The 27,127-nt window shown below is 32.5% G+C and overlaps 1 protein-coding gene across 1 annotated transcript in view; it reads left to right on the top strand.

The window, feature by feature from the left end:
• LOC120614256 (gamma-1-syntrophin-like) overlaps positions 1 to 27,127 on the top strand; it is a gene marked incomplete at its 3' end in the record, with an annotated part of 263,409 nt that overhangs the window by 125,103 nt on the left and 111,179 nt on the right. Inside the window, exon 5 of the mRNA XM_039877056.1 lies at positions 793 to 927. Coding sequence (XP_039732990.1) covers positions 793 to 927 — 135 coding nt within the window. The remainder of the gene's footprint in view (positions 1 to 792; positions 928 to 27,127) is intronic.

Here is a 27,127-nt window from a genome sequence, read left to right as displayed (position 1 = left end):
GTTATACAAGTTAAAAATCATCACTGGTTGTTTTATATCCCAGAAAGCGTGAAGCAAAAACAGTGGACTGGGAATCAAAAATCCTGGGTCTCAAACCAGGCTATGATTTTAATTAATTATATTAATTTTGGCAGTTCACATCAGCTCTTTATCTTTGTTCCCTCATATGTACACAATGTGTGTGTGTGTGTGTGTGTGTGTGTGTGTGTTGGCAACTAGAAATAATTAAATAGTGGAGGTTACAGAAGATGTTAAGTAGGTATGTTTCCAAATTTAAAATTCTATGGTAAAGACAGAGAGTAGAAAGAGACTGGGAAGATGATGCTCATGGGTTTCTTTTTGGAGTAATAAAAATGTTCTAAAATTGATTATAATGATGGCTGCACAACTTTACTAAAAACATTTTATCATACACTCTGAAGGGTTAAATTTTATAGATGTCAATTTTATCTCAATAAAGTTATTTTAAATTTAGATAATAAGTATTAAACAAAATTTTCTTTTTTAAAAAAATATAATATATAAACTATACTCCTCACTCTCCAAATCTTTATGTAGATTTTCTGACATAATCTCCAATATCCGGGATCTGGGGTCAACTGTATGTGAAACAGTTATCCTTTTCTTTGTATCTACATTAAGTATTACATTTCAAACTCACTGGAGTACATTTTACCTAGCTTTCAAGTGTTATTCATCATGTTTTACAGTAAATATGTAATACAATTATATCTACAAACTAAGTATACTTTTTTTCTCTTTTGTTTTGCTCTTTTGTTTTTCTGCCTGAAGACAAAGACAGGGATTTGTTTGCTGCAGGATGGTAATCAGGACCCTTTCAAAGTTCGGCTACACCTAGCCAAAGATATTTTGATGATTCAAGAACAAGATGTGATATGTGTGTCTGGTGAACCTTTCTATTCTGGTGTAAGTAGCTTTTTCTTCTATTGAAGCTTTTTGGTTTTGTTTATTAAAATGTTTATTCATAGAAAATTATTAATACATATATCTATTTACTTTTAGAGCCCAGTCAATCATCCTGCATGTAATTTTTGTTCACATTATTGAATGAGCAGTCCTTGTATAACTACTCATACCTGGGTGCACAGCCACATATTTAGTGCCCATCTCCATTTTGGCATCTCATTGACTCCTTGTTGTATTTTTATGAATAGAGTGACACCTGTATTTTTTGATCATGAGAGAGTGTATTCTACCTTTTCACACAGAAGACTAACTGGGAACAGTACATGTCAATTTTTTTATCTTGATTTTATCTCACATCATGTTGAATTTGGGGAGATGTTCCAAAGATAGAGCCCAATTCTTGGCATCTGGGACTCATAAGGCTTTAGGTAAGAGAAATGAAACTCAGTGTCAATGCTTTGTATGAGGGGGTTAGGTATGAATAATTTTGTGGACTTGCTTGATAGGATTATGCTTGAGTATTGTAGCAAGTTCTGTCCAATGCTCTAAGCAGTTAATATATTACCCTGCAGCTATTCTAGCCTCAGAAAGAACCATAAATTATCCATCAAACTCATTGGTCTGCTAACTAACACTGAAGTACCACTGTGAAAGATATCTTTAGGTAAAATTAGATTAAATTCAGCAAAACAATGTTATAAAAGAGGACAAGTTTTAGAATTTATCATTTATTGTGTAATAACATTAAAGCCATCATTTTAGCAATGTTGCCATATGTCATCTCAGAAGAAAATTACAGCAAGTACCAAACAGTTGGTTTCCTGGATTCCCCAGACATTTGTAGTTTTTTAGCATGAAGGTTTAATTTGTAGCTAATTAACAGACTTATCATATAATCTTTTGTTAGTGGTGAATAATGCTGAAATTTCATCCTCACTTTTCACTAACATCCTGTGGGAGTCACATCATGTCCTAAATCAATAGCCTTTGCTAAATAAAGATAATGGACATTTTACAAACTGTTAACTATTCTTTCGTCACGGACCATTTAAATCATCCTGAATTATAGGTCTTGCTGTTAAGGCTGATTAAATTGTTCCCATGGGGTTACCATTTCTTTGTTTTAATTAACAAAGAATAGTGTTCCTTCCTTGCTTCCTTCTCTCTCCCTCCATCCCTTTCTTTCTCCTTCTCTCTCTCTTTCTCTCTCTCTCTCTCTCTCTCTCTCTCTCTCTTTCTTTTTCTATCTTTCTTTCTCTCTTTTTTTCCTACTGAAGAAATACGCTTCTTATAACTTTCTGGAATTAATATATTACACAAGTCCTAGATCAGCAAAATTTTGTAATTTGTAAAATTCAGTATTTCAACACTGAAATAATGTTATTGTTTTAAATTTTGCAATCAAAATAGCTAATACTCGTAGACCTAGTCTCTATATTATAAATTATGCAATTTAATATATTACATGTATCTGTTAGAAATAAATTTAATAACTGTACAAAATTTCTACCTTGAAAACTACAAAACTATTATTAAAAAATGAAAATAATCAAGTAAGTGGAGAAATATAATATAATTATGAATTAAGAACTAATATTAATAAGTTTTCACATCTCCCTAAATATCCAATATCAATCAAAACTCTGACATTGCCAAAATGATTCTAAAATTTAAATGAAAATACAAAGGACTTAGTATAGCCAAAACAATCTTGAATAAGAACAAAATTAGAGTATTTATTTATATTTCCTGCATTCAGAACTTATTATAAGACTACAATAGAGAACACAATGTGATATTGTCATAAGTTTGGGCACATGAATCAATAGAATATTATAGACTCCAGAAACAGACTCACACTTATATAGTCAAATGCTTTTTTTTTTTTTAAATTTGTAGTAAACTATACATAACATAAAATTAACCATTTCAACATTTTTAAGTGTACATTTTAGTATCATTGAGTATAATGTCATTGTTACCTACTGCTATCCATCTCTAGAATTTTCATCATAGCATACTGAAACTCCATACCAATTTAACAATAACTCTCCATGTTCCCTTCCTCTCAGCCCCTGGTAACCACAGTTCTAATTCTTGTCTTTATGTATTGACTCATATAAGTGGAATTACAAAATATTTATCCTTTTGTTTCTGACTTATTTCACTTAGTTTAATGTATTCAAGGTTCATCTCCATTGTAGCATGTATCAGAATTTCATTAATTTAAAAGACTGAATAATAGTCCATTGCATGTATATTCTACATTTTGTTTACCTTGTTTATTCATCTGCCAAACAATGAACATTTGGGTTGTTTCTGCCTTTTGGTCCTTATGAAAATGTATTTACAAATATTTTAGTCACCATTTTCAATTATCTTGTGTATGACCCTGGAAGTAGAATTACTGGGTAAAATGGTAATTCTCTGCCACTTTGTTGCTTAATCCCTTATCAGATATGTGATTTACAAATATTTTCCCTCAACCTGTGGGTTGCCTTTTTACTCTGTTGATTGTTTCCTTTGATACATAAAGGTTTTTAATTTTGATGAAGTCCAGTTTACTATTTATCTTTTGTTGGCTGTATTTTAGTACTATGTCTAAGAAATTATTGCCAATTTCAATGTTATGAAAATATTATCTTATATTTTCTTCAAAGATCTTCTAGTTTTATCTCTTACATGACATATATAATACATTTTGAGTTGATTTTTGCATATGGTGTTAGATAAGGTTACAACTTCACTCTTTTGCAGGTGGATATCTAGTTTCTTGATACCATTTGTGTTTTGGCACCCTTGTCAAAAATCATTTGACCATATATGTGAAGTTTTATTTCAGGGCTCTCTATTCTATCCCATTGTTCTATATGTCTGTCTTTATGTCAGCACCACGCATTTTTGATTACTATAGCTTTGTGGTAAACTTTAAAATCAGGAACTGTGTGGTGTCTAGATTTGTTCATTTATAGAAATGATTTGTTTAATTGGAGTTTCTTAAGATTCCATTTAAATTTTAGAATAGATTTTTTTATATCTATAAAAAATTCACATTGGGATTTTGATAGGGATAACACTGAATTTGTAGTATTGACATCTCAACAATAATAAGCCTTCTAATTCACGAACATGCGATGCCTTTTCATTTATTTGTCTTTAATTTTTTTAGTAATGTTTTATAATTTTTAGTGTACATTTTTCACCTTTTTGCTTAGTTAATTTCTACATATCTTATTCTTTTTGATGTTATTATGAAAGGAGTTGTTTTCTTAATTTTCTTTTTAGATTGTTAATTGTTAATGTATAGAAGTGCAACTGATTTTTTTTGTGTTCACTTTGTATCTGTTAATCTACTGAATTCTTTTTTAGTTCAAATAGGTTTGTGCGTGTGTGTGGAATCTCCAGAACTTCTACATTAAGATCATGTTATATGTGAGAAAATATAATTTTACTTCTTCCTTTCTAATTTGTTAATTTTTATATATTTTTCTTGCTTAAATTCTCTAAGACTTCCAGTATTATGTTTAATAGAGGTGGCAAAAGCATGCATCTCTGCCCTATTCCGAATTTTACAAAAAAATAAATAATAAAATAAAATAAAATACATAAAATAAAAAGCTTCAAGTCTTTCAACTTTGAGTATAGTTTTACCTGAGGAATTTTTATATATGGTCTTTATTATATTGAGGCAGTTTTTTTTTATTTTACTTATAGTTTATTGAGCATTGAAAAGGTGCTGAGTTTTGTCATAAAAGGGAATCAAATTTGTTAAATGCTTTTTCAGCATCAGTTGAGATGGTCAGTGTGTGTGTGTGTGTGTGTGTGTGTGTGTGTAGGTGTGTGTTGCCTTCATTCTGTTAATGTGGTGTATTACATTGATTGAATGTCATGTTTTGGGTTATCCTTGCATTCCAGGAATAAATCCCGCTTGGTAATAATGTATAATTAGAATAATATGCTGTTGACTTTTGTTTGCTACTATTTTGTTGAAGATTTTTGCATCATTGTTTATAAGAGATATAAGCCTGTAATTACATTTTCCTATAGTGGTATTTTCTAGTTTTGGTATTAGGGTAATTCTGACCTTAAAAGATGAGTTAGAAATTTTTCCATCTTCTTCAATTTTTTGGAAGAGTTTGAGAAAAATTGGTATGATCTCTTCTTTAAATGTTTAGCAGAATTCACTGGCGAGACTATCAAGTACACAACTTTCTTTGCTGGGAGTTTTTTAAATTAAATCTTGTTATCTTTGTTATGTTTATTTAAAATTTCTACTTCTTCATGCTTCAGACTTAGTAGGCTTGTTTTCTAGGAATTCGTCCATTTAATCAAAGCTATTCATTTGCTCTTAGTATTCTCTTTAAGTTTCTTTTTTTCTATCAAAATGTCTATACATCTGAGCCATACATAGAAGAAGGGGCCCCGGGACCTGATGTTGGCCTACTGAACATGGAGCACAAACATTGGGGCATGAGCCCATGAGAAAGTCTCATGAAGATAGATGAAACATGGAACTGAATTATTTAAGAACTAGAGATAGACAAAATGTTAGTGCTTGAATCTTGAATTAGACAAAATGTTAGGTCAAGGATTAGCAGATCCAGGCATTCACACTGAGTTATTCTCTTAGCTTCTTTCTCTGAAGTTATTGACATATGGCAGGATTTAGTTGAGGATCAGGAATCTCGAATTAGAAAATTGATAAGTATGTGAGTGATTGCCTTTATAAGAAGGCAGGGTACTCTATTAGGGTGAGGAAAGGATATCAGGGAAGAGGCTGATAAGGAATGAATAAATCCGTTGCCTAAATTTTACATGTAAAAGGCCTAACCCAAAATGTGATTGTATGAAGAGGTGGGGAGGGGTATTTGGGAGGTAAGTATGTTTAGATAAACTTTCGAGGTTTGGGCCTCTTTGTTGGGACAAGTGCACTTATAAGAAGAGGAAGAGACAGTGGAGCTTCCTTTCTCTACCATGTGAGGATTCAAAAGAAGCCAGGAGGTGGGCCCTAATTAAAACCCAATTATGCTAGCACTCTGATTTTAGACTTCTAGTCTCAGTATAGTGAGAAAATAAAATTCTGTTGTTTAAGACACCCAATCTATGGTATTTTTTTTTTAATATCAGCCTGAGCCAACTAAGACACAGACTTTACTTCAGTAAGTGGGGTATAGAGTTAGAGGGAGGGGAGCAGCCTGGGGAAGGATACAGGTCAAAAGCCTGATGAACTTCAATTGCAAACAAAGATGGGGAGGAGCTCCAGGAATGACATCAGTATAAGTTTAGTAATGAAGATGACTCAATAATCAACCCTATCAGACATGGGCTTAAATCTACCTCATCACTCCCTATTTATGGAGACTTGGAATTTACAATAGAATTGAGGTTGAGTCTGGGGCAGATGAAAGACACTTTGGCATAGAATAACTTTTATTCTAGTTATATGCAGAAAATCCAGTAAAATATTAGTCACCTGGAAAAGTCTGGAAACATTTTCACTTGTCAGTGACAGAGAGATAAAGTTGAGATATTCAATGAAGTTACAGTGACTCTTATCAGCAAACAGGCTAGATTTTGCTCCTGTGCTTTGTGCTAGTTACTTTTCAGGAACATTCTATGATTTGTTCAGAGGTTATAAGATTGAAGTTTTGGCATTGAGTTCATATCAGATAAGACCTGTTCCTTTCAGATAATGCAGATAGCAATTACTCAAGACCTTTAAATGCAGATAGCACGGTGACTGATGATCGGAATGATACATAGCAGTTGTCAGATACATACAATGGTCCCCCAGTATTCTTGGTTTGAAGTCTGGAGTTTCAGCTATCTGCAGTTAACTGAAGTTTTAAAATATTACAATGAAAATTCCAGAAACAAGCAATTCGTAAATTTTAAATTGTGTGTCATTCTAAGTAGTGTGATGAAATCTCATGTCATTCAGCTTCATTCCAACCAGAAAAAGGGATGTGAATTATCCCTTTTTCTAGTGTCTCCATGCTGTATACACTCTCCTCATGTTAGTAACTTAGCAGCCTTCTGTATTATGAGATCAACTCTCACAATATCACAGTGTTTATGTTCAAGCAACCTTTATTTTACTTTATAATGGTCCCACAGTATTAGAGCAGTGACACTTCCAATTCAGATATGCCAAAAAGAAATTGTAAAGTGCTTCCTGTAATTGAAAAAGAATGTATGTGTAAGATAAAACATAGTATACATAGGGCTCAGACCTATCTGTGGTTTCAGGCACTTGGAGGTCTTAGAATGTATCTCTTGTGGATAAGGGGGGACTACTGTATGTTAAAACTTCAATTAAGAAAGTGATCACCTTCCCTGGTGCTCAGAAATCAAACATTAAAGCCTGTTGTCCTCCTCCTGTCATCTACCACTCTAAGTCAGAAATAACTGTGGTTGTTCTGATATTATCCCATTCAATGATGACCTGAAAGAAGATCAAATTTAGCGTGTGCTAGTTTTAAATATTGACAAAATATTTTTAGATGCTGATGAGGCTAAAATTAATATGACATGGTTACATATTTCAATGGAGACACCGTTTCAAAAGTGCTGCCAGTAAAAGATAATAAAATATTGGAGATTAAATTCCAATTATGGCAGAATTACCAGATAGATATATAGCATCAATATAATCAGTACCTCAGTAAAGTTCTAATGATCATCATTAGAATTTAGAATCAACAAAACAAAACTACTTCCTTTAGTTATTTATCCAGGAGAAAATACACAATTAATAATCCCATTAGTAAAACCATAATTTCCTAAAAAGTAGTGTTAAGAGGAAGTAATAGTTAATTTTAATCTTGGAATGAGAGTTAAATTTCACATAAGATATGAGAAGATGTGAAGCAGTCTGAGGTGAGTTTTATTATCTGTGGAAAATCAGTAGAGAGATTTCATCTAGACTAGACAATGTAACTAGGTCCTCTAAGCTCAATGGTGTCTGTAGCCTCAGGAATACATTTTTTTTCTTGTTCCCACATCAAAGAACCATTCACTACAGAGATTAAAATCTGTATATATACACACATGCACAAAATACACATGTATTTTTTGAACTTTTAAAGTAGTCTCATATTCCAACAATTACTTAGTGGAACATGTTATAAAATTTGATTTGTTCTAATATATATTTGTTCTAATATATTTGATTTTCCCTAATCAGTTTTAGAGGTAAAAGTGATCATTGTTAAGTAAAATTAACACAGAGGTTATTTTTTTCATCCTGATCTTTTTTATATTTGATTTTATGTTTATGAATGAAGCAACAGAGGATATTTGTTTCTGCTCCTCTTTTTTCAGCCTATTCCTTTTGTGGGGAGATAGTCATTCTAAATGTGCTTCAAACAAGATTAAAAAAGGAAAGGGTATGAATACTTTTCAAAATTAAAAAAAAATAGTTATAGGTAGGCAATTATGATTTAGATAGTTGTGATTTTATCATTATAAAGAATGTATAAAGGCCTGACCTTGGAAACCGGAGTATTTTTTTTTTCTTTTATTGTTACAGAGATTGCTAAATTTAAAACACAGTGTTGGAAAACTTCTCTCCTGTTTATTGTGTGACTTTTAATTTTGAAATAGTCAACAATCACTACTAGGGCCACTGATGTTTCTAAATTTCCCAGGGCTTAAGCTGCAGGAGATATGGCAGTCCTGGAAGAAAAGATTGTGGTTCAAGCAAAAATGTATCTCCAAATTGATGGTGGTGGCACTGTGGGAAGGTCCCGTGGTCGCAACAATTAGCAGTTGTGACTGGTCAAGGACAGCTGGATGGTGTGCGCAGCCGCAACAGCAAAGCTCATGATTGCTGGCAGCTTCTTTGATTGTGATAGATGGAGTGGATGCAGTAGGAGCTTCTTTGATTGTGATAGATGGAGTGGATGCAGTAGGAGATTTTTGGTGTGGTTAGTTGGAGAATCTCCCAAATGAAAAAGAAAAGGAGTGATAATAATCACCAATAAGAACCATATAGCACTGGTAGAAAAAAGAAAAGGAGTGATAATATTCACCAATAAGAACCATATAGCACTGGTAGAAGTATACTTTATAAACTAAGTTGAATTTTCACATGAAATCATTTGTTAAATAAATGATGCGTAATAAGAATATTAAGGATATTATGCTTAACATGCTTTGGTAAATGCAGATTTTTAATGGCACTTATCAAATGAACACCATAGGTTTTATTATATTCTTAAAACAACTTTAACACAGTGTTTTCTTCTTACATATAAAGCAAATTTATTGATGTCTTTAATATTTCATTTTAGTGTCAAAATATAATTTATTTATCATATTACTTTTGCAGCTTATTGTCATTGAGTCTCTGTAAGAAACATCCACATGATGCCTGACTATGTTATATTGATGGCATGTATGTAAGAATAAAAAAAAAAACATTTTTGAAGTATATGAGTTAAATATTTGGACAAAATAACAAGTCATCACCATGATATATATTGAATTAGTTTTCTAGTTTATAAATCTTATTTTGGTTTCTGTATTTTAGGTGTTCACATAATAACCAGATTATGCCTCCTTAAAACCATGGTTCATCAATCCAGACTGCTAATTTATTTGGTTCGAAATGTAATTTATCCTTCAACATGGCTCAACTTACAATCACTAAAAAATTCTAGATATGTTCCTTATTAACAGTGTATTTTTATATTCCTATTATTTTGTGTTTAACATTTTAAAATAACTCATATAATAAAATCATCTTTTCTTTCATTAATCTTAATGCTTTCAATTTTTATGGCCAAAAGTGGTCTTTTGGATTATTGCCCAGTATGTGCATGTTACCAAATTATCCAAGAAGATAATGCACATTAATAGAAAAGATGATATTTAGTCTCCAGCCAATTATCTTGCATCAATTGTCACAGACATAAATATTTAGGACGAAAATATAAGTAAGCTCTCCCATGACTATTTTCTATGGTCATGCATTTTAAGTGACTTTCTCCATGTAAACAGATATAACAAAGGTATGGGAATTAGTCTAGTTCTAGGTCAGGTTTTTCACTTACTAGTTTGACAATCTTGGTTTTCTTATATGTTATGAAGGAAAATAATAAGGTTTATCTCATTTACTTAGATGTAAATTCCGTAAATGAAGGTAATAATATCTATTTCACTAGGTAATTGTGAGGATTAAATTAGTTAATGTACATAAAACAGGCAATATAGAATCTAACATATAGGTCTCAAAAATAACATTTTCATTAATATGAAACATTATACAATGTAATATGTATAGACACAGTTAAAGATCTAAATGACTGATCACTTCCTAAAAGATGAAATTAAGGAACCTATCTTAAATATTAGATAGAATTTTGCAAAATATATGTGAAGTGCAGAACTGCTAAGCAAAGGGGAAACTGTGCAGTATTACCAAGCTATGAAAGAGCATGCAGTAATTAAAGATTGTGGGTCTGGGACAAATTATTTGTGGAATGGAGTGGGTCAGGATATAAAGTAAGGTGCAAACTCATAGGAAAAGTGGCCTGGTGGTGCCATTAATGAAATGAAGAATCTGAAGAGGAATATCAGATTTCAAATAGGAGTAAGATAAAAGTTGAATTTGATACATATTCAGTTAGAATTGCTCATTAAAACTCTATCAGGACATGCTTATGGGACTAATATATAGGAATGGAATATAAAGCAAACAAGAAAAAGCAACATTGACTTTCCACACTTGGGGATAATTGGAGTCCCCCCTGGGACTTATATTCTCTCTCTGTGCCGAATAAGACCTTTATTGCACTTCTCTGTGATATTTGCTGACTTCAAAAGACCATGAGTTCCTGGAGAGGTGAGACTTTGTGTGAATCATCCTAGTAACCCTGCACTTACTCAGCAACAACATTTGAGTAAGACTGGGTAGGATTTGTAGTAAGGGGGTAAGTTCTTTCATAAAAATATTTTAAGTAGGAAACAGAGAGAACTAATTGATTTAAAGAAATGAGCAGAAAAGGAGCCAGTATGTTCACACGATCACTGTCTGGCTTCAGTCTGTTTTATTTAGGACTATTTCATGGGCATGGAAAGCCTGAAGCCAGATCAGAATAGTATGAGCAGCAAATGAAAAGTAAGGTGCTACATTCCCCCACAGGGGTGGTACTCTGAGACAAAGGGGACCTGGTCATAGAGGAGATGCCCATCTCCTCAGGAAATACAAGGCATTTTCCACTGCCTAACAGAAATTTGAGAAGTCTGAGCAGGGCAGGAGAAAACAAAACACTTGTACTCAATCGCCACCAACTGGAAAACAAAAGAAAGACCTCTTCTTATAAACCTGATACAGAGGTATCACAAAAAGAAAGAAGAAGGAGGAGAAGGAGAGAAAGAGAAGGAGAAAAAGAAGATGAAGGAGGAGAAAAGAAAAAAAAAAGATTTAATTCCCATAAATGTCTAGGCAGAGAAATAATCCATCAAATACAATGAGCAACCAAAGCAACAAGAAAGCAGAGAAAGAAAATGAAACATTTCCAGAAAATAAACTTAGACATGGAAATATGTGATTTAAATGACAGAGAATTCAAGAGTGCAATTCTGAAAAAACTCAGTGAGATTCAAAAAAAAACTCTGATAGAGTTTAATGAACTCATTAAACTCAGTTTAATGAACTCAGAAATAAAATCAATGAACATAAGAAGTATTTTATTAAAGAGATCAAAACTTTAAAAAAGAACCACATAGAAATTCTAGAGCTTAAGAACTCAATAAAAGAGATGCAGAATAAAATAGCAAACTTAGGAAATAGAGCTGACCAGATAGAAAAAAGAATTAGTGAAATCTAGGAATGATGTGGGTGAAAACAGAGAGATAGTCTACTACCATACTACCCTGAACAAGCCCTATCCCATCTGATCTCAGAAGCTAATCTGGGTCGGGCCTGGTTAGTACTTGGATAGGAGACCACCTAGGAAGATCAGATGCTGTAGGTGTAAAAAATAAATAAATAAATAAATAAAAAATAAGGAATTGTAAGCTGACAAGGTCCTTGCAATCTGTGAGGTCAACTAGGGGTTCCTCATCTAAAAACAAACAAACAAACGAACAAACAAGAAACGAGAGAGAGAGAGACTCGAGTAAAAAAAAAAAGCAAAGAACAAACTCTGCGAGAACCATCTGACACCATCAGAAAGAGCAATATAAGAATAATGGGTATACCAGAAAGAGAAGAGAGGAAGAGGGAACAGAAACCCTTTTCAAGTAAATAGTGGATGAGAACTTCCCCAACCTATGGGAAAACTGGATCTTCGAATTTAAGAAGAAAACAGAACAACTAGTTATCATAATCCAAAAAAAAGCCTTCTTTAAGACACATGACATTAAAACTGTTAAAAATTAATATCAATAAAAAAATTCTTGAGGCAACCAGGGGGGAAAAAAACAATAACTTTAAAGGAAATCCCATTAGATTATTATCAGATTTTTCAGCAGAAACTCTACAAGCTAAGAGTGAGTGGACTCAAGTATCCAAACTATTTGGAAGAGAACAAGTATCAGCAAAGAATAATGTATCTAACAAAGTTATCCTTTAGATATAAAAGAGAAATAAAGATTTTTCCAGCCCTATAGAAGCTGAGAGAATTTACTATTACAAAATATGCATTCTAGGAAATACTGAGAGGGTTATTCTAAATAAAACAAAAGACAAAGGATACGAAACTGTAAGTCAGATAACTAATAGACAGACAGAAACAAGTAGTTGCAACCCTTATTCAGAATAAAGTATTACATACTTACATATAACATAAAGTGTAAGAAGATAAAAAATTCAAAAAATGAAGAACACAAGAGATACTGAAACTTGGATATAAATTCACAGCATGAATAGGGATAACTTGTAACAATAAAAATGTAAAAAGAGAGGAAGTAAATTCTGAATTTTCATAGGAGAATGGAGATAAGATGCATTTAGAAGAAAAAGGACTACTGTATATGTGAAAGTTTCTTTTGCATGAACTTAATAGTAACAAAACACACACACACACACACACACACACACACAAAGCACACATACACACACAGAAATCCAAGGTAGAACTAAGACATAAAACATAAAAAAGAGGAAACAAAGAAAAATCATAGAATACCACCAAACTAAAATAACAGGCAAAAACCTGAGGGAAAGGATACAATGGAGACACAGAGCTACCAGAAATCAATAGATAAAGTAGCTATAGAAAATCTTTATACATCAATTATCACCTTAAATGTAAATGAACTGAATGTATTAATTAAAAAAAATCATAACAAATTGGATCAAAAACAAACAAACAAACAAAAAAACAACCATATGCTGCTTTCTGGAGACACATCTCAGCTGCAAGGGCAAATACAGAATCACAGTGAAAGGGTAGAAAATGATATTCCAAGCAAATGGCAGAAAAAAGTGAGTGTAGCTATACTTATATCTGGGGAAAAAAAAAAGATTTTAAGATAAAAACGGTAATGAGAGACAATGATGAAGACTTCATAATAATAAAGGGAACCATACATAAAGAAGACATAACACTTACCAATATATATGCACCTAATCAGGAAACACCAAAATATATAAAGCAACTACTAACAAAGTAAGAAAAGAAACTGACAAAAGCACTATGAAGTAGGGGACCTAAATACCCCATTGACAGCTATAGATAGACCATCCAAACAGAAAACTAAAAAAAAAAAAAGCAGCGTTAAATGACACATTAGGCCAAATGGACATAACTGACATTTACAGAGACTTCCATATCAAACCAGCAGATTATACATTCTTTTCTAGTGCACATGAAACAGTCTCTCAAGGACAGACCATGTGTTAGAACACAAAACTAACCTCGACACATTTTAAAAAATTGAAATAATACCAAGCATATTCTTTAACAACAATTCTTTGAAACTGAAAATCAACTTCAAAAAGAAAGTGGAAAAAACCCACAAATATTTAGAGATTAAAAATCATGCTACTAAAGAATGAAATAAAAAGGGAGATAAAAAGATTCATAGAGAAAAATGAGAAAGACAAAAATCATATCAAAACTTTTGGGATGCAGCAAAAGGGGATAATAAGAGAGACATTTATATCATAACAGGCCTAACTCAAGAAAAAAGAAAAATTCCAAATAAGCAACCTAACATTTCATCTTAAAGAACTAGAAAAAAAAAAATAAAGCCCAAAGTCAGCAGAAGGAAGAAAATAATAAACATTAGAGTGGAATTAAGTGAATAGAGAACAAAAAAGACAATAGAAAAAAATTAATGCAGCAAATAGTTGTTTCTATGAAATGATAAATAAAATTGACAAACTCCTGGGTAGACTCCAAAGGATAAGAGAAAAAAATTCAAAAAGCAAAATCCGAAATAAAAAAGAAATACAGAAATACAAAGGATTATACAAGAATACTATGAAAAATTATACATCACCAAATTCAATAACCTAAACAAAATAGACAAGTTCTTAGAAATATATAACATTCCTAGACTGAATCACAAACTATAAAATGTAAATAGATTTATCAACAGTAAGGAAATTAAAACAATCATCAAAAAGTAAAAGTCCAGGACCAGATGGGTTCACTAGTGAATCCCACCCAACAGTCAAAGATGATTTAATACCTGCTCTTCTTAAACTCTTTTAAAAATTGAAGAAGAAGCAATAATTCTTAGCTCATTTTATGAGGCCAACATTACCCTTATACTAAAACCCAGTAAGAATAACTAAAGAAAAAAAAAATTACAAATCAATATCTCTGATGAATACAGATGCAAAAATTTTAAACAAAATAATATTAAATTAAATACATTACATTAAATAAATACATTAAAAAGATTATACATTATGATCAAGTGGGGTTTATTCTAAGGGTGCAAGGATTGTTCAACATAAGCAAAATAATCAATTTGATATACTGCATAAACAAAATTAAGGATAAAATTATGTGATCATATGAATAGATGCAGAAAAAGCATCTGAGAAAATACGACATTCATTTATGATTAATATACTCATTAAAATGGGTGTAGAAGGAAAGTTCCTTAACTTAATAAAGGCTATACATCACAAACTCTCATCTAATATCATACTCGATGGTAAAAAACTGAAAGCTTTTTCTCTCAGATGAGAAATAAGACAATGATGCTTACTCTCAGCACTATTATTATTAACATAGTATGGAAAATTCTAGCTGGAGCCATCAGGCAAGAGAAAAAAAATAAAAGGCATCCAAATTGCAAATGAAGAAATAAAGTTGTCACTTTTCCAGATGTCGTGATTCTTTACATAGAAATCCCTAAAAATTCTACCAAGAAAACTATTAAAAACAATAAACAAATACAGTAAAGTTGCAGGATACAAAATCAATGTCCATAATTTAATTGTGTTCCAATATATTAACAATTACACTTCACAAAAAGAAATGAAGTAAAAACAATTCATTTTGCAATTTCAAGTAAAAGATTAAATATCTAGAAATAAAATTAAAAAGGGACGTGAAAGATCTGAAAACTACACTGAAAACTACCAGACATTATTAAAATAAATTGAATAATACACAAAGAAATGTATTCATGAATTGGAAGAATCAACACATAATTAAAGTGACCTTATTATCTAAAGTAATATACAGATTTAATGCAATCACCATCAAAATCCTAACTGCACTTTTGAAAAAGAATGAAAAATTATCAGATTTGTATGGATGTGCAAAAGACCCCAACAGCCAAAATAATCTTGAAAAAAAAGAGAACAATCTCAGAGGAATCACTCTGACTTCAAATTATACTACAAAGTGACAATAACCAAAACAGCATGACATTGGCAGAAAAACAGACACACAGACCAATGGAACAGAATTGAGAGTCCGGAATTAAATGTCCAATATATGAGCAAATAATTTTCAAGAACATAGCCAAAATCATACAATGGGGAAAGGAAAGCCTCTTCAATAAATAGTGCTGGGGAAATTGGAAAATCATGCAAATTAATGAAATTAAGCTATTGTTTGTCACTGTGCACCAAAATGAACTCAAAATGGATCAAAGATCTAAATAAAGACCTGAAAAAATAAATTTCATAGAAAAAAATAGATACTAAACTTGTAAGCCTTGTATTTAAGGAGGACTTTATAAATTTGACCTCCAAGGCAAGGGTAGTCAAAGCAAAAATAAATGAATAGGACTGTATCAAACTAAAAAGCTTTTGCAGAGCAAAAGAAAGCATCGACCAAGTAAAGAGACAACCAACCAAATGAGAGAAGATATTTGCAAATAGAACAGCTGATAATGGGTTAATATATAAAATATATTAAAAACAAAACAAAACACTAAACTCAACAAAAAACAAACAAAAAGACACATACAATCCAATTAAAAAATGGGCAGACATTTCTCCCAAGATGACATACAAATGGTCAACAGACATATGAAAAAATGCTCAACTTCACTAGCTATTATGGAAATGCAAATCGAAACCACAATGAGATACCACCTTACATTTATTGGAATGGCTACCATCAGCGAGACAAATAATAAGTGTTGAAGAGATTGTGGAGAAAAATAAATACTAATACACTGCTGGTGGGAAACTAAATTGGTACAGCCACTATGGAAAACAGCATGGAGATTTCTCAAAAAATTAAGAATAGAATTACCGTATGATCCAGCAATCTCCTTTCTGGATATCTACCCCAAATTTTTGAAAGCATTTATCCTCAAGGCTATATGCACCACAATGTTCATTGCAGCCTTATTTATGGTGGCCAAGACTTGGAAACAACTGAAGCGTTCTTCAATAAATGATTTCATAAAGAAGATGTGGTGCATATACACAATGAAATATTACTTAGCTATAGGAAAAGAAGAAATACTGCCATTTGTGACAACATGGTTAGATCTTGTGATTATAATACTAAGTAAAATATGTCAGACAGAAAAAGTTGAGAACCATATGGTTTTACTCATATGTGAGATATAAAACTGAAAGCAACAAATGAACAAGCAAGCAAACAATCAAACAAAAATGCATGGATCCAGACAACAGTTTAGTGGTTACCAGGGAAAAAGTGGGGAGAGCTAGGAGTTAGGAAAGGGGGTCAAAAATATGGTGATGAAAAAAGATTTGACTGTGGATGGTGAACACACAATGCAATATATAGATGATATATTATAGAATTGTACTTGAAACCTATATAATTCGATTAACCAAAGTCAACCCAATACATTTAATTAAAAAAAATTAAAATAATGTATCAAAAAAAAAAAAGGAAGAAGAAGAAGGCAGATCATCATCTCAGGAGAAAATTTTGTTGTTCAAATTGTTCCAGCTTAGGTCATTGACAGCTGTTTTAGCTGACTCCTGTGCCTCTTTGACATACTCTCATTAATGTGGGCTTTTTGTTGTTGTTGTTCTGGTTTTGTTTTGTTTTGTTTTGCTTTGTTTTGTTTTATAGCATGTCCTAATTTCTGGGCATTATAAGATACTCCAGGTTCATCTTATATATTTCCTGCTTGGCTCATCTTATAAATGTTAATCAGTCATTTCTCCAAAGAAGCCATATTTTATTACATTTGAGAATGGTATTAGAAACCCAAAACTGGTGCTAGGTGTGCTGATTGCTTCTGGGGTGTGTTTTAACCATATTACCTTGGGTGAGCTACGGTGTACCAGACGCAGATTGAGAGAGAGAAGTCAGGGAGAATTTTATAGTTTTGTTACAGTTCCCTGGAAAGAACACAACATACCATACAGGGGGACTTAGAGGAACACACCAGAGTTTATCATAAATCAGAGAGAAAGAGGAAAAAGTAGAAAGAGCCTTTGTTGTGTTTTCTGTGGGAATTTTTTTTGACAATGCTTTCTTCTTTATTAAACATTGAAGCACAAATAAATGTTCCCTAGAGGAGGAGAAAAGGACACTCGCTTAGGGAGAGAATCACACAACAGGGACCCATCTTTACAAAAAGAGTTTAGTATTGATTTCCAAAGAGGAGCAGGGCATGGTCAGCTCAAATATGGTGATAATAAATTGGAGTAACCTGATCTTCCCAATGCTTGAACACTGGCAAAGATCTCAGCACATCATCCAGGGAAAAAAGCAGGGCCTTCTGATGCTTTGTTTGCATATGTTCTCTTCTGTTCACTGGGAGTAACATCAAGCAGCTGCATAATTCTGTTCAGTAGTAGCCCATGGATTATCACAAAAGTAGGATTCTTAGAATAAAAATCACAGAGTTGTCTGTAGTTTCTTGAACTTACATAAGATTGGAGTGTGTAGACATAATCAGATGCTCAAGAAGAAGGAATATCCAGCTTCTAGCCAGGGCCTCACATTTTGGTCAAGACAGTATTTATAAGAACTGTATTACAATTGACCTCTTAATGTCTTAACATCAATTTTGAGCTTGAATTTCTGTGATATTTGAGTAGCCTGAATAGTAGTGGACAGTTTTAGAGAGTAGGCTCTAAGTTGTCCTAAACAACATATCAGGCATATTATTATGAGAACAAAAGGAAGGAATACAGATATAAGGAGATCTTGTCGACTAACCCATAACTAATTTTCCCATTTATATATTAGCCAAGAAAACAGATCTGAAATTTTCAGTCTCTAACAAAGTCTTGGTGGTGTTAAAAGTGTCAGGGTCAAGATAGCAGGGGGAACAGGAGTCACTGGTGAGTGGGTGGTCCTCTCTCCCCTCTCTCCAAGGAGTTGAAGAGTTAACTGATACGAGACAATTTCCTCCTGAGAGAAGTGATAATTTTGATGAATTTTTTGAATGGCACAGATAATAGTAACCTCTATCAGATTTCCCTTAAGGCATGGGATTTTAGGGGTAAAAATTTTGGCAGTAAGCTAAAAAATATACCACGATCATGGGCTAAGAAGATAGATAACTCAGGAAACATAATAGAATCTTTCATCTCAATGTAGGGAAAGTGAAAAATTTCCTGTATCTAATTTGTCAGTGCCATAAGAGAGAAGCCCATAGGTATTGTCGGAGCTGAGGTGTTTACGATGAAGTTGTCTCTGGTCAGGGGGTGAGTCATCTCTAATGCCAAGATCTTGGGCTGATGTGATGTTGACTGAGGTAAAATATTCTCCAGCAGTGCACATACTGGGCCAGGATAATGTCATCTAGCATGTGGGATTGGGGTATCTTGTCCAAATGAATATGCACTTAAGTTGAAGTGGTTTCTTATTTTTATAGCTCTATCCTATTATAAAGCAAATGAGCTGCTTATATAATTGGAAAGGAACATTAGGCCTAGGAATTTGACTTGTAAATATCTTTTATGTCTAGGGATTTTAGGTGCTCAGGTAGTAAAGGTGCCATCTGTGATACTATGATAATGGACCAAAGTACCTAGGCCTGACCGGCACAATTAACCAGCCTCAATTAACAGTGGTGGAATCTAAAAAAATTTCCAACCATCTAAAGTTTTGCCTAGGTAGATGATGAGACATGTTCTGTTGCAAGTATATTTAAAGCATATGGCCTTATTTGAGTGTTAAGAGAATGTCAGATTGACACCAATTAAAATATCTGTGACTGAAACTGGGTCTTCAGCATCAGTTAGCAGGCAGACACAGTTAGTTGGCTGTAGCCAACTCAATGGTATCCTAAAAAATAAAGTCTCACTGGAAAGGTTTAGGCCTCCTGATTACAAACCAATAGAAGCACCCAAAGCAATAGTACTGAGACCAACAGCCAGTTGTGTATTCGATAGGTTTTTTGCTGCCTGATGTTGATTCTCCTCCAGCATGTATTGTTGCCAAGAAAGAGTTGTCTAATTTCATTATGATGGAATATGGTGTTGATTTTGTCATTATCTCTAAATGTGATTTTTTATTTACTAAGTGGAGTTATCTATTTCCCTTTTTAGTTGTCTATACTATGTGTTGGATTGGTCCTGGAATACTAATTGAAATTTTCAGGAGAGCGTCAGAGGGAGAGCCCAGATTAAGTATCTACCCTTCATAACCCAAATATTCTAGACTATATTGTGGGGAGGAGTGGTAAAAGTTTAGTCTTAATTGGGTCTCCTATCTGATGGTCTAGCTTGGTCCAGGTCCGTGGGTCCTGGAAAAGTCTATACCTTCGATCTAGCCACCAACCCTTATAAAATGAGTGCAAGACTGAAGATTTATAAAGATAAAGGAACTCATATAATGAGTCTTTTTTTAATTAAAAGTATTGGGGTGACATTGGTTAATAAAATCATATGTTTCAATTGTACAATTTGATAATATGTCATATGTATATTGCATTGTGTGTTCACCACCCAAAGTTAAATTTCATTCTGTCACCATTTATTTGACCCCTTTTACTCTTATCTACCTCTTCCTCCTCACTTCCCTCTGGTAACCACTGTTCTAGTGTCTGTGTCCATTAGTCTCTGTTTATTTTTCATATGATGAATTTCTATATACATGGAAGAAAGAAATTTAAATTTAGAAAAGGGCAATAAAAAGTCTTTTTTTGTTGTTTTGTTTTGTTTTTTAAGTGCATGTCAGTTCATTAAGGTGCCTTGAATTAAGAGAGATTGAGGTCTGGGATAAGAGAAAGGCTCATTTAGGGGCTGTTCTGTTTGCTGGAGTAGAATTCAGAAAGGAATTGTTTGAGAAGACTGTTATGTCTCAGTCAAACCTGCTATTTGGGACCTATAAGGAACATGAAAGTTCTATTGAATGCCTTTTTTAAGAGTTTAGCATTGTATATTCTGAGAAATGAAATGCGTGATTCTGAAAAATGAAATGTGTGTCCTGGTTACTATCAATAATGCCTGCAACTGCAAAGGAGATAAGGAATGTCCTCACGAGGTCTTATATCGTGACCTTCATATATGTAGACACGTGTGATTTTGATTTATATTTTTGGCTTCTGTGAGGCAAGAGATTCCCAGAGTTCTTTACTCTGAAAGGGTCAGCTCTTAGGCAATTACTCAACAATTTGTAATGAATGCTGCCAGGAGATCCAGCGCTAAATGGCTGGCTGAAATTTGGCCAATTGTGTTGACCCTCGGGTCCCATCCTTTATCCAGGGATGTCTTGACTACAGTGGAAAAAACAGCAGTATTCTGAGTTCCATCATTTATGACGGTGGCTGTGTTGTTCATACAGTCTATGAACTCTCACTGGTCTTTATTCAATTAATTTCAAGGGGTTGCCCCAGGCAGCCAAGGGGGCCAGGAGAGGGCTGACCCCCTCCAGGATAATAGATTCAGACAAAAGACTGATACCCACTCCTGAACGTGGAATATGCCAGAGGACCCAGGTTCGGCTCCATCCTGTCTTAAGGATGCCTCAGTAGCCATGCTGAGCTTAGGAGGTGTTATTACTATGACTCAAGCATATTGGGCAACCAAATATGGAGGGCCACAGGCTCAGGGTCTAAGATTCTTTATTTCTAGGTGTGTCCAGTAGAGAGCCAGTTGTTTGTTGCTTTAATGATATAATAGCACAAGACTGAGAGGGTCAGTTTCTTGTGTAAGAAGGCCTTGGGCAATTCACAGACATTATTGCTGGTCCAGAGACTCCAGGGGGCATGATAGGCTGTCAAGGTCTCTATAGTGAAGGAGTCTTTGAAGGCACAAATGGGAGTGCCTGCTGATTTTAATTTGGACAGATTTTAGAGCCTTTAATTTGAGAGGCCTCATTTAAGTGGGCTGATTTGTAAGTACCAACATCAATGAGATTAAGTAAAATTTGTAATGAGGAATGCATTGCTACTATCTATTTTAGGCTACATGTGAGTTCATATTGACATCTTCAACTATCTTCTATTACCTCATGGACTGTTCTAGACTTCTCTTGTTTACCTGTAAGTCAACCCACTCCAACAGTGAGAAACTGGTTCCTCCCATCCACCATCTATTTACTTGCTTAATTTCATTATAAGTGTATAGCAATATCATAACTGTTAGCCCATACCCTCATGAGAAACAATTGTATCAACTAAAATACAATGCTATGTGCAGTTCCTTTGTCCTTAGTCTTTAGCCTTTTGCCTTAGAGGCTCCATTTAATTCCAAAGTTACTTAAATAAGCACATTTCCTCTGCCCCTATCAGTGAGGCGATAGCATATATTCTCAACGCAAATGCATTTAGATTGTTTTATCATGGTCTACATTCCTTCTTTGAATCCACTAACTTCCTAACTCTTAAATTGGTACACGTTAAGGTTTACTATTTGTTCTCTAAAGTTCAATGGGTTTTGACAAATACATAATATCATGTATTCACTATTTTTATATCATAAAGAATAGATTCATTTCCCTATAAGTCCCCTGTGCTTCACCTATTCAATCTTTTCTCCCTCTCCCTGAATGCCTACCTGGCAACTACTGATAATTTTACTGTTTCTATAGCTCTGCCTTTCCAGAATGTCATATAAATGAAATGAGAGTATCTATACTTTTCAGACTAGCTTCATTTACTTAGTAATGTACATTTGAGGTTTCTCCATGTCTTTTTGCAGCTGAATATTCAATTTCATTTATTTTTATTGCTAAATAGATTTTGTTGTGTTTTGTTTTTGCGTTTTTGTTTGTTTTTTAATTTACTTTTTGAAGAATATCTTGGTCACTTACAGTTTTGGGTGATTATTAATAAAGCTTCTATTTTCATGCAGGTTTTATGTAAATAAATCTTAAAATTAGTCAAATAAATATCTAGGACTTCAATTCCTGGATCACATGTTAATACTGTGTTTAACTTTTTAAAAAAACATCTAACTCTTTTTTGAATTTCTACCAGCAAGGAATGAGAATTCCTCCTGATGAGAATCCTTGCTGGCATTTGGTATTGACAATGTTTTAGACTTTAATCATTCTTATAGGTGTGTAATGTTATCTCATTGTTTTAATCTTCAATTCTCTAATAACACATCATGTTGAACATTTTTTCATAGGCTTACTTGCCATTTGTATATTTTTGATAAGGTGTTTGCTAAAATATTTTGGCTATTTTTAAATTGCAGTGTTTATTTTTCTGCTGAATGTAAAAGAATTCTTTGTATGTTTTAAAACAATTTCTTTATCGCATATGACTTTTGCAAAATTTTTGCCATTTGCAGCTCGTCTTTTCATTCTCTTAACAGCATCTTTTACAAAGCAGAAGTTTTTAATTTTCATATATCCTAATATAAATTTTCTTTTTCTTTTATGAACCATGTTTTGGATGTGTCTAAAAGTTAATTGCCAAATGTATAATTATATAGATTTTTTCCTATGTTTTCTTCTAGAAGTTTTGTAATATTGTGTTTTATGTTTAGATCTATGATCTATTTTGTGTAAATTTTTCTGAAAGGAATAATATCCATGTCTGGGTTCCTTTCTTTTATTTTCTCTTATTTTATTACTGTTGCTGTAATTGGAAAGACTTTTTTTTTTTTATTTTTCTCTCAATAGAATTGCCTTTGCTCTTTTGTCAAAGATTACTTGACTTTATATATTTTTTGGTTTTATTTTGAGCTCTATTTTACTCCATTGATGTATATATTTAGTCTTCAAAAAAAGTTATGCTGTCTTTCTTGATTACTGGAGTTTTATATACAGTAAGTCTGGTGTCAGTCATACTAAGTTTTCTAACTTCATTTTTCTACTTCAATACAGTGTTTGCAATTATGGATCTTTTGGCTTTCCATGTAAACCTTAGAATCAGTTTGTCGAAATAGCTTGTCGAAATTTATATTGTAATTGCATTCATTCTAGAGATCAAATTGGAAGTAATTGAAACTATGACAATATTGAGTCATTTAAACATAAATTCATGAACATGGACTATCTTTACATTTATTTTGATCATCTTTGATTTCTTTCTCCAGAGTTTTGGACTTTTTCACATATAAATTTTAATTCAGTGTATTAGATTTATACCAAAATATTATTTTACTAGTTTACTACTATAGATGGTATTGTACTTTTCAATTCAAATTCCAATTTCTCATGGCTGATGTGTAGGAAAACAATTGACTTTTGTACAGTTAACCCTCACTTAATGTCATTGATAGGTTTTTAGAAACTGCAACTCTAAGCAAAATGATGTATAATAAAATCAATTTTACAATATGTTCATTGATATAAACAAGAGTTAAATTTCTACAGCATATTTCTGGTCACAGAAATAGCACCAAATATCTAAATAAAGTCCTAAAACACTTCTAACATTAAATATTGAAATAAATGTAAGCTATACATATATTTCGGAAGATTAACAAAAACAAATAAGATGTATATCTCAAAAATGTTTACACCCGGGATTATATTTTTATTAACATACATATTTTGGTTTCCATATAGATCATACAGCATATAGAGAATTTCAAATATAATATTCCAGAGGGCAGGGTCATTATAATTATATTTTTATATAAAGCACATTATTCATTCAAAATAAGCTTTTTTTTATAACATTAATGCTGATTATTTAGGTGTGCAGCACATCTTTATGCAGTCCAATATTATTTTAGATTCTATTCATCACATTTTATAAGAAAGAGGAAGATTAAGGGAAGATATTTTATATATGTGACTTTATAGGAGCACCCATCTCAATTTTGTGTTAAATAAAATAACCTGATACTATGATTAGCAAAGTACAGTGCTTTGTTACTAGGCAACATCTTTATGATACTCAAGATGTGTTAACTAAATACAACTTCATATCAGCTTTCAGGTATTCTCTTATTTATGAAGTGAGCAACCGAAATAATTCATTAACATTGTCTTTTCGGGGAGGAGGAGGGGCTTGAGGAAAACACCAAATATGGAGAAGTGAAATGGGAATAGAAAGCATAGCTAAAAATAATATACTAACAAGTGGGGAGAATATTAGCAAGATGCCATATTGAGAACAATTATTTGCCTTTTTATTCTTCTTGCCTGCAGTGACCAGTTTAATATTTTAGCTTTAAAATAAGAAATAATTTTTCTTACCTAGCTCTCATAAGTTTCTTAAAAGTAAGCTAATGAAGTAATAGTATATAGAAGTGCTAGCTAGGGTTTGCATGTGCATGTGTGTGTGCTCCTATATTAAAACATATATTTATATATTAAAATAAGTGCTGCCTCTGAGATTTTCAGCAGTTTCTGCTGACTCTTTAACAAATCTCCAAACTTCTGTCTGCATCAGCAATTTTGTATTTAAGTTGAAACATGTTCTAAATATTCTTGACCAAAGATTGTAAAGCAGTCCTGTAGAGAATGAGTAAAGGTATTGCATAGACCTTTGGTAACCCCGGTGTGCTTGTTGTTTCTTCAAAGAAAAGTCATGTTTTAGCACACACTTGGCTACTTAATAGTATTTATCCACCAGGTTGCCCTTGTAAGGCTAATGATTGCCATGAAAGGTGTTTATGTGAATATTAAGAAAATTTCTGCCTAGAATGACAGATTGTGTGTGTCCGAGTGTTAGTATTCATTAAGTTTCTACTATATGCCAAAGTTCTTCACAGATATTAATCTTTGAAACAAAGCTATTTCTATGTATTATTTATACAGTCTTTCAGATTCAGAAACAGACTCACAGGGCTTAAGTAATTTGCCAAAGATATTAACTAGGGGAAACCCCAGCCTCTAAGTAGAGGCTCTTTTATTTTTTATTCTGACTAGCCGTTTTAAACCAACAAAGAATAAAAAGAAATCCTGATCTAACCAGAAAAAAAAATTATAAATATTTGAGTTATTCATAGGGTATCTGACTTCAATTCCAATATTACTTGCAATGTACAACTTCCCTTTAATTAATCTGTTAATGGAAAATAATTAAAGATGAATTAATTTAACAGATTGCCCTTATCTGTTTAATAAAAGGACAGTCCCAAAAATATTCGATTTACTTTAAATTAGATTTTATATATTTCTAAAGCACGTGTTCACTTTATTTTTTGATTTTGCTCATGCAGTCAATTTATATTAATAAATTTTGCAATATAAATTCTAAAATACTTCGTCTTCTCATACTTGTGACTCCACCAATGAGAAATGATATAATAGTCTGTATATAAATTTAAAAAATAGAGTTTATGGTATTATTTAACATTAATAGTGTTTTATATTTCAAGTTCCTTTGTATAAATGGTTGTACATCTATAAACTTATTCATATAAATATAATTTTAATGTTGGCTTGAAAACATGATTAGATGACAAGTTACAAAAGTAAAAGTTATAAGTATTTTTAAAACAGATCCAACTACTTAGCACATGGTCAAAAAGAAAAATATTATATTATTAAACACTACTCATTGGCACTCATAGATTGTTTTTTTAATATTTACCAATTTCCAACTAATAAGACATTTTTAATTAAAAATACATAAGTTAATAAACCTCAGTTTCTGATATGGCAATCTTGTTCTTTGAACATTATTTTGTTTTTATTTATGAAATCTAAATACTTGGCTAAATGAAGGTAATTTGTAACTTTGCCAAATTGATGAACTTTATGCAATTTAAAATATTTAGAAAGAGCCACTAGAAGCACATGTTTTTCAGATTTTCTCTTGGTTCTTTTTAAATGATATTATATCTGTTTCACACAGACCCTCTAAAACCAGGAAGTAAAGAAGAGAATTCATTTATAAAAAAGAGCAGTATTTAGATTTGGGAATGGATAATGTAGCTAAATAAATTAGGCATTCGTGAGATACAGGAACCAGACAACAAATATTTATGGCAAGTGCAAAGTGAGAAGGATGGTATCTCGAATCTTTATAGACAGAAAAAGATTCAAGATGAGATGGTTACAAATGAATAAAGAAGGTTATAAATAAAAGCTTTCAACCTTTCTGAATGTCTCCATAATATGTTTTGTGTGGAGATAAGTGCCCTAAAACAGAGTATTGTTGATTCTTTTTTTATTGGAGATTAAAGGTTTTATTCAAATATGGCTCTTCGTGCTTTTTAAAAGTTTCCTACACCCGTGATTGAATTATTGTTTCAAAATGGAAGGAAAAAGAGATTTTGGAAATTGGTAATTCCATTATCATTATTTGTCAGGTATGAAGTTCTTTTCTTAGAAAGCAATCATTTCGAACCTCATTTATGTGCAGTTTCAATCCCAGACATATACATGAATCATTTATGTGCTGGGACATGGCAGCCTCCCAGCTCAGGTCTCAAATCTCTACAAGCAATATGACTTTGTGGTGATAGAGATAAGACCTTGGT

The sequence above is a fragment of the Pteropus medius genome, unplaced genomic scaffold, assembly GCF_902729225.1.
Source record: "Pteropus medius unplaced genomic scaffold, Ma_sr-lr_union100, whole genome shotgun sequence".
Lineage (NCBI taxonomy): Eukaryota > Metazoa > Chordata > Mammalia > Chiroptera > Pteropodidae > Pteropus > Pteropus medius.
The sequence above is the reverse complement of the archived record's forward strand: the minus strand, read 5'-3'. Positions and strand labels throughout refer to the sequence as shown.